Genomic DNA, 9,199 nt, shown 5'->3' with positions numbered 1-9,199 from the left:
TGTGTGCAGAGCCTCACTGTGCTGTGTGTAGAGCCTCACCGTGCCGTGTGCATAGAGCCTCACCGTGCTGTGTGCAGAGCCTCACTGTGCTGTGTACAGAGCCTCACCGTGCCGTGTGTATAGAGCCTCACCGTGCCGTGTGCAGAGCCTCACCATGCTGTGTGCAGAGCCTCACTGTGCCGTGTGCATGTGTCTTTCGAGAACTCCCTTTAAATGTGCTACACTAGTTATTTACTTACCTTGAATCAAATGGTTAGAATATGTTTGTGAAAGTTTTTGTTTCCTTCTTTAGGGTGACAAATGACAATTGTCAAAATCTCCCCAAGATCTGTCAGCAGAATCCACGACCCAAAACCTCAATACTGAAGACAGGGGACACCAAATCTGTCAAGGACCATTCTAAACAGGTCACAATGACTGCTTGATGTCGTAATATCACACTTGGCTGATAAATGGCCTCAACAAAAATAGCTTATTTCTTTGTTGTTTTTGAAGTTCTCTAAAATTGCTGTATGGTTTAATTAAACTGTAGAGTTCCCTGAATACTGTAGATGTTTTAGTATGTTGGAAGAAAAAATGGAAGAAAATGTACAAATTCCTAGATTTGCCAGCTCCTTCTCTAGTTTCAGCTCAGGGTGAGGGACTGGACGGTTTGGGGCTGGCTGGTAAGATCCTCATAGCTGAGAGAAGTTCAGAAAGGAGGTCTTCCCATCCCACACGTGTCCTCCGGCTCCCCAGTGTGGTCCAGGAGCAGTCTAAGATACAGCTGGGCCTCGGCACCTCCTGCTGAGCGTCTGCAAAGCGTGTAGGGTTACTCCTCACCCCTACCTCAACACTAGACTTTCTAGAAGGGAGGGCAGCAAGAAAAGTGGGTCCAGTAGATGGGTGAAGTCATTGGCTCCCGCCTCAGGAGATCTACGTCCAGAACCTTCTTATCTAGAGCAAAACATTCCAGGTTTTAAAGAGCAAGGGACAGTGGAAATTAGGAAAAGGAACAGCAAAGGTTACTGCTGAGGACAAGTGGGCTGGGAAGAAATGATCATGGGATTCAGTTGTCTTGAAGAGGGTTATGTGCCCAAGGTAGAAGGGAGGTGACGTGGGACAGGTGAGCTCCACAGGGGATGGGCAGTCAGAGCCTGGGTCTCCGCTGCTTCCACATCTGGCTTCTCATGGTCTTCCTTTTCCTCCAGGACAATGTCAGTAATGCTCAAGTAGAGAATGCTGACTTTGGCCTAAACATATCCAAAATCCAGAAGAATGGCACAGAGGAAAAGGCCCACCCACGAAGAGTAAGTGGAACTCAGGACCCTAGGGTGGGACGGGAGAGTTTGTTTCTCTCTAGAAAAAGGAAATCACATGATTTTTGCCAAACATGACCATGGCAACAAAAGTATGAAAGGTTGGCTGTGAGATAAGAAAGGAATATCCCAGGAGGACCAGAAACCCGGCATGCGATTCTGATCTGCCCGCTCCTTTCTGGAAGGACCTTCTAGAGTGATCCTTCTCTAGGGACCACAGGCTCCTCGTTTGCAAATGGACATTCAGAAGAGAGAGGGTTCTTTTCAGCTTAAAAATTCAGTGATCAAGCCGGGCGGTGGTGGCGCACGCCTTTAATCCCAGCACTCGGGAGGCAGAGGCAGGTGGATCTCTGTGAGTTCGAGACCGGCCTGGTCTACAGAGCTAGTTCCAGGACAGGCTCCAAAGCCACAGAGAAACCCTGTCTCGAAAAACCAAAAAAAAAAAAAAAAAAAAAATTCAGTGATCCGCAGGGGTGAAATCAGGTGGTAGAGTGTTTGCCTGTTTGCCTGTTTGCTCCCTCCCTGCTATCAGAAATGGTTAGGAGAGCACAAAGAGCCCGGTGATGTCGTTACAGACATTGGTGTGCCGCACTAGAGTGAGGACAGCCCAGAGGGTCCCCTGCTCTTTGTTTATGACCCTGCCAAGGGTAGTTGCTTAATGCCCTCCTGCTTAGAGGCATGCTCCAGACTTGAGTACAATTTATTTGTGATCCATGAAGATTAGTTGGTTTAGAGCTGATCCTGTGCTTAATAGATATTTCTGCTCCCCCTTTCCTTCCTCCTCCTCCTTGTTTTTTATTTTGTTTTTTGAGATAAGGTCTCACTAGCTGGCATGGAACTTACTTTATAGATTAGGCTGGCCTCGAACTCACAGAAATCCACCTGCCTCTGCCTCCCGAGTGCTGGGATTAAAGGTGTGCACCACCAGCTATTTCTTCCTTTTTTTCTGATGAAACTCAGGTCTGGCTTTGTAAAAAAAAAAAAAAATAGTTTCTCCAAGAGAAAAGTCCCAAATGGGGTGGACGCAGCAAAGGTAGGTGTAGTGGACCCTTTGGCAAGAAGAGTACCTGCTCCTCCTGAGGGACCCTCCAGGGTGTCCTTCATTAACTATTTTCCTTCAGCCAAGATGCTGAACCATGGGTTGCTGCCCTACACACAAACTGGTCGCTGTGGTGTGTGCTGGAAAGGCTACCAGGCACACAAAGCCTGGGGACTGCCTTCCCTGGTCTGCATGGCTCCCTGGAGGCCTCAGGGAACTGATGAGGCAGGAGAGGATGCATTCGCCTCCCCCCAGAAAATGCTCCCTTGTTAGTCCTCAGTGCCTTCTTCAAATTCTGGGTCCCCTGTGGTGTACCTAGCCGTGCTGTGGCTTAGTCTCTTGTGAATGCCTCACACTGATCTAAACGGTGCCTCTGCATGAGTCACAAGGAAGGGGCCAGTTAACCCAGCACTTAACCTTTGAAATAGTCTGCCCGTAAATTCTGTTTCTAGCAGAAAGGCTTTGTGTAAAATGTAGATAGATTTTTTTTTCCCTCCTAGATTTTCAAATGTTCATGGGTTGGGTGACAGTGCCTAGGAGGTTTTCCCTACGAGGGTTTCTCATCACTGTGTTAGGGACTCTAGCGTTGGATTCTGACGCCTTGCTGAAGATGTCAAAAGTATGTTGTTCTTTGGAGTACAGGCTGGAGAGTCAGTTTGCCCAAGCCCAGAGTGCTGCAGTGGTCAGGTTGTGGTAAAGCCTTATGTTTGTTTTTGAAATCTGTAAAATGGAAACCATAGCACTGCCTGCTTTAACTGTGAGGTTGAAAGGAGAGCCCATGTCTTCGCTGCCGCACAATAGACAGTCGGTAAACACTGCTGGTTGCAAGTGTGTCTTACCTGCACCTTTGACTTCCTTTCTGGACTCTAAGGGAAACAGGACTAGAGCTTGGAAGATTATATTACTTACTCTTTCTATTGTGACCAAATGACTGACAGTGGCAGCTAAAAGAAGGGAGGATATGACTCCCTGCTTTAGGGGATGTCCATCATGGCTGGCAAGGCATGGCAGGGTGTTTGTCTGTGGTAGTGAGAGCCTGAGGTTGAACTCCTTCCCTGGTGTCCAGCCAGGATGCAGAAGCTAGACTAAAGTTAGAGGTAAGTGTAACAACCATCAAAGGACCTCTGGCAGTAACCTAGGTCTGCCAGGCAGGCAGCAGTGCCTCCCGTGCCAGACCCATGCCATTAGGACCAGATAGTCAAACTCATGACATTTCAGAATCAAACATAATAGCAACCATCTGGGTTTGAGTCCTGGCCTCAGCCTACTGTTAGGCTTGTGGCCCTCGGCAAATTGTTTAACTTCCCCAGCTTCCCTTCACAGAAACAAAATTAAAATGTCACTCACTACTGGCAGGGGTGGCCTGAGAACCTTGCCTACCTGTCTTGTCCCAGGCCATCCTCCGCTGAATGAAACATGCAGTCAGCACACGGGCCTGTCTTTATCTGCGTCCCAGTGGGTTCTTCCTGAATATCTAACGTTTTAAAGGAGTGTGGTCAGACAGGCCAAGTAGCCACAGAAGGAAGGAGATGCTGAGTGCCAGGGATGCAAAAAGTCCATGAATTTTACTCATCTAACTCCATTCTAAAGAATTAGTTTTTTTTTTTTTTTTTCAAGACAGGGTTTCTCTGTGGCTTTGGAGCCTGTCCTGGAACTAGCTCTGTAGACCAGGCTGGTCTCGAACTCACAGAGATCCGCCTGCCTCTGCCTCCCGAGTGCTGGGATTAAAGGCGTGCGCTACCACCGCCCGGCTTAGTTTTGTTTTTCTACATAGTCCCGACTTCTGTAAATCATCTTTTTCAGCAGTAGTTCAGCTTTCCCTTGAGATGAAATCTGCCTGCCATACAAGGGTATAGACACCCAGCTCTAAGGCTACTCTGCTCTTGTGTGTTTGTGGCTTAAATAACCATTGCTCCCTTTTAGGGCCAAATCATTGACTTCCGGGGGCTGCTCACAGATGCTATCAAAGGAGCCACCAACGAACTCGCCTTTAACACTTTTGAATGTAACCCAGACCCTTCGGTAAGTGATTAAACCACCCAAATCTTGTAGAACTTCTAGGAGTATCATCCCGAGTCCAGAGAACTGTGAGATCCGGTCAAAGGTCATTGCAACCAGTCACCGTTAGTTTCTCCAAGATCCCACTTTCCTTCCTACATCGCGGTGGAGCAGTTTTGTAAGGCCAGCCTTTCTGCTCCTCTCCCCAGGAGCGGCTGCTGAAGCCTCTGAGTGCATTTATTGGCATGAACAGTGAGATGCGAGAACTGGCAGCCGTGGTGAGCCGGGTAAGATCTGCTGTTCAATTCACAAATTTATGGAGGCAGACCAGGGCTCCTGGAGCATTGTGGGCTGCTTCTTTTATTAATAACAATAAATATGATCATTTATTTATAAAGTGCCCCCACTTGCAGAGGCACTCATATTGTTTAGAGGCACAATAATGCATGATAAATAAATTATAGAATCATAAAATTACAATAGAAAAAGCCCACCATCCTACTATAGGGGCCAAGAAAACAGACAGCAAAAAAGATTCAGAAAGGGATGGACAGGTGAAAGGCTTTCTGGCGGGCTCCAGAGCAGGGGAAAGAAGGCTCTAAGAAAAGCTTGGAGCACACGTGTATTCTGTTTAAAGAGCCCCTAAAAATGCGGGGTCTGGGAGTGTGATGGCCTCACTTGGAAATTTCCTTGAACGTAACCAGATTAGTAAGAAAGATTTTTTACCACTAGGCTAAGGATACTTGAAGCTTGCACCGTGGACCTAAGGGTGGTGAAAATGAACAGCCGGTGATGCGGCCCTGAAATCCTTTGACCTGCACTTGATTTCTGGAGCCTTCTCTTTCTAGCTGGATGGTTTTAAGCAAGCTTCTTAGGTTGAGAATAGATTATTGATTACAGATGACTTTTCTAATTTCCACTGATCTCAGTTTAATTGAAGAGGGAAACTGAGGTAAAGTCAAAAAGATTCTTTAAAAACAATCCTCCAAAAAGCATACAGTTGCTGAGCTGCAAGGGCATCTGCTTCAGAGGCACTACCAGAGGCTGCTAAGGACCTGCAGGCAGAGGCAGTGACTCCACCCAGGCTTGCCTCGAGAGACTCTGGTTGCGTGGATGAGTGCATCTGGGGAGCAGCAAAACTGGGGTGCAGAGAGGGTAAGATTCTCCACCCTGAGCAGTATCCAGGATGGAGAACTGGGTAGAGAGATGAGAACCCTGGATTAGCATCCCTCTCGGGGCTCAGGTCATCCTGTGTGTTGAGAAGCAGTTTCAGTGAGGCGGATGTAGTAAAGTGGTGGAGAAGAGAGGCAGCTATGAGGTTTCCCCAGCGAAGCAGGGTAAAGAGTAAGGCTGCCAGGATGCATGAGGAAGCAGAGGCTGATGCTCCTCATACCCCACAAATCTGTAGTCTCCTTCCTGTCTCTACAAAAGGATAGCATGAAGTTCAGAGTAGAGAACAGAAGTGACCTGCAGGGATCCCACACTCCTGAGGAAGGGGACACAGCCCCTTCTTGTATGTTTCCAGTGATGGGAAGATCATTTGCAATGACAAATGACTTTGGATGTGTACAAGGAAGAACTTTGGGTTGGGAAATTAAACATCACCTTGTTAAACTCAGTGTCACCTCTAGACTGTGGAGGGAAATGCGCTTATCTACAGATTGTTCAAATACCAAAGTAGATGGAGCCTCATTGTGTGCCAAGATTTCCTAAGAAAGGCCTCAATAAGAGATGTGTGCTCTCCCCAAGTTTTGGAGTCCTGAGTTGGGTGTGATATAATCTCCATCATCTCGCACTCAGAGGATGAAGCAGGGAAACCCGGCCACACAGTGAGTTCCAGGCCGGGGTACAGAGTGAGGCCCTCTCTCAAAACACAAAATATGGAATTTTATTGCCATTTTAAAAACATACTTTTATATATTTGAAACATGTACACATAGCACATATTTAAAAACACACACACATACACAAAACAAGTAGACAAATAGTTTCCAGACTTGTTCTTTACTCAGGATGACATAGGAAAGGACCTTAAGAGAAAGTAATACTCCAGACGTTGTTTGCCTGAAATAGCTCCGATGGAGAAGGGCCCAGAGCGACTGTTCAGAGGCGTCTTGTGAAATTGAAATTGGAAAACTGTAAATTAGTAATCAGTAAAAGCGACTTAATTGATTGCCCTGGGGTGGTCGCTACAGGGCTCTCCCGTAAGAGGGGAACTGCGCGCGCACTTGGTTGTTGGCCTCCTCGAACGCTGCAGAAGCAACCGCTCCAGCTGGAAGCAGGGAATGCTCACTAGGGAAAAGGGAAATTGGTTTCAGGGGAGCTTAGGAGAAGTCTCTGTTTGCAACAAATTAAGAAAGTGTTTGCCAGATCAAATAGCTAGACAGATACCCTGCTATGGTAAGAATATGTTTTCCCCTAAAAATTAGGGTAATTTGAAGGCATTTCTTGACTGTGGTCATAACGCAGCACAGATTGCTATAGGCTGATGGCAGATGTAGCTCACTCTTATACCCCCCCCCAAAGTACCATATTTTACTATCAATATCTTCTCCAGGGAAAATCATTGACTGTTTTCCCATCTCTTTGCTAAAGTAACCCCAACTTATAATGTATGCATAGGTCTACATTATAATACTTAGGAAACATGTTTTTTATCATCAGCACATTATATCCTATTAAGTCGGGTGTTCTGTGCTGCCGTGTTTGTTCCAGAAGTGGAAGAAAACGTCAGTTTTAGCAAAATAATCAAATGCATATTGCAGGACATTTATCTCCATAACCCCAACATAAAGTGGAACGATATTATTGGACTGGACGCGGCCAAGCAGTTAGTCAAAGAAGCCGTTGTGTACCCAATAAGGGTAAGTATGGGAAGCCATGTTTCTGATTGCTATCAACTAGACAAGCTGTGTCAAGAAAAGACGGTGTGGTGACTTTTCTGTCTGTAAGGTAGCCTGTTGACTGGGCCACCCTTGGTCAGAGCTAGAGCATCGTGCGCAGTCTGTGCTATACCAGTTTAAGTCCTGTTCCTGTTGCAGCTCTTGCAGAAGGAGGTTCCCAGCACCCACATCAAGTGGCTTGCAGCTGCCACTACAGCTCCCCATGAGTTATAATACTATAACTCTAGTTCCAGGGCATCCACTGCCTTCTTCTGGTCCTCAGGCACTTGTATGTTACTTGTGCATACTACCACAAAATAAAAATAAATCTTTCTAAAAAGTCACATTCTATATTGGTTCAAAGTGTCTGCGCAGTGGTAACTGAAGACCTAAGACATTGTGGAATATAGCTTTTCAGATGCTAAACACTGACCATTAGCCTGCTTCCCCAAGAGTGTGCTCCCTGTCGTAGACATACCTCCCAGGAGAGGCCTCTCATTTGTTCCTATGGATCTGCCTCAGATCTAAGCCCCCCACCCCTCCACCCCCCACAGTTGCCATCAGGGGCTTTGCTCGGCTAGACAGACAGTCCCTTCCAGGGCTGTGACCAGCAGGGCCAGCATGCTGTTCTCATCACCTGCCTTTGACCGTTTTCTACACACCTCACGAAACAAACTGACAGAAGAAACAGCACACTTCAAGAGGGGTGAGGAGACGGTCAGAGTATCGCAGAGTGTTTACTATCTGACAGGCCACCCTGCCACTCGGGGCCTTAAAACAACAATCTTTGGGACAGAAATTCGCTTGTCATTCTGCGGGTGGGCAGTTTAAGCTGAACCCAGCCAGGCTGCCTCATGTGTCTCCACACAGTATCATTTGCCTGGCGTTCCCACATACCAGCCAGGGTGACTGGGAGAATTGGGGGATCAGTTGGGATAATGGGCAGTCAAGTCTTTTCAGATGGCCAAATCCTGCAACAAGCAAGTTCAGCCTTGTTCACAGGTTCTTAGAGAGAGGGAAGAAAGATCATGTCCTAACGTGTGAGCTTTTTCACAGCCCCCTTCCATTTGTTCATCTTATAATTCTTTAGCATCCCACTGGGCAAGGTCAGAGGGCCAGGAACCAGATACAGGTGGCGGAGAACTCCACTTTCTTCTGTGAGAGGCTACTATGCAGAATCTGTATAATTTGTGGACTATAATTTCCTAAGGGCAAGATTACAATTCATTAAAATAACGACAGCAACTGTGTATTACTACCTCTGACTCCATGAAGCTCTTGATTTTGCCATACTTTCATCCAAGGAAACAAAAAACATTAAATTCAGATTATCTTTCCCTCCCTCCTCCCCCTGCTCAGGTGGGAGTAAGAAATATATTTATTCAGAGCTAAGAGTGAAACCATAGCACAAAACTTTTGGGAAGGATAGAGCACTTTATCGGCACCCTGGATATGCTGTTTTCTCATTATTCTGGGGAACAAACCCACAGTTTTTAATGTGGTCGGCAAGAGAATCTACCACAGAGCTACAGCCCTCCCCCTGTTTCTGGATGTGCTATTTATGTCCATGGCATTATACCCTTCACAGGCGATGGGAGTGTGTTTGCCATTTCCCCTGTCCTCCACCAGTCCTGTCCAGTTCCTACAAGGTTTGAACTTGAGCTAATGGAAGAGACCCAACTGAAATCTGGTAGCATCCTCTGAGCCTCCGTGTCCCCAGCCTCTGCCACAGGCTACCCCATAGAGCTTCCCATGGGCACATACCTTTATGGGTTGTTTCTAGGACTTATCTTGTATCTGTGTCTTCTTTATGATTTTTAAAAAGGAGATGAAGGCTCCACATGGAGAACATAGAGGGAAGGAAATTATATGCATAGAAATAACTATTGTCATTGGGTGGTGGTGGCACACGCTTTTAATCCTAGCTCTTGGGAGGCAGAGGCAGGTGGGTCTCTGTGAGTTCAAGGTCAGCCTGGTCTACT

The 9,199-nt window shown here is 46.7% G+C and overlaps 1 protein-coding gene across 1 annotated transcript in view; it reads left to right on the top strand.

Annotated features, from left to right (window-relative positions):
• Window positions 1–9,199, top strand: part of Katnal2 (katanin catalytic subunit A1 like 2) — a 52,769-nt gene that overhangs the window by 20,026 nt on the left and 23,544 nt on the right. The window contains exons 5-9 of the mRNA XM_026783376.1: window positions 293–407; window positions 1,191–1,289; window positions 4,261–4,359; window positions 4,545–4,622; window positions 7,101–7,262. Coding sequence (XP_026639177.1) covers window positions 293–407; window positions 1,191–1,289; window positions 4,261–4,359; window positions 4,545–4,622; window positions 7,101–7,262 — 553 coding nt within the window. The remainder of the gene's footprint in view (window positions 1–292; window positions 408–1,190; window positions 1,290–4,260; window positions 4,360–4,544; window positions 4,623–7,100; window positions 7,263–9,199) is intronic.

This window comes from Microtus ochrogaster, chromosome 18, assembly GCF_000317375.1.
Source record: "Microtus ochrogaster isolate Prairie Vole_2 chromosome 18, MicOch1.0, whole genome shotgun sequence".
NCBI classification, from domain to species: domain Eukaryota; kingdom Metazoa; phylum Chordata; class Mammalia; order Rodentia; family Cricetidae; genus Microtus; species Microtus ochrogaster.
The sequence above is the reverse complement of the archived record's forward strand: the minus strand, read 5'-3'. Positions and strand labels throughout refer to the sequence as shown.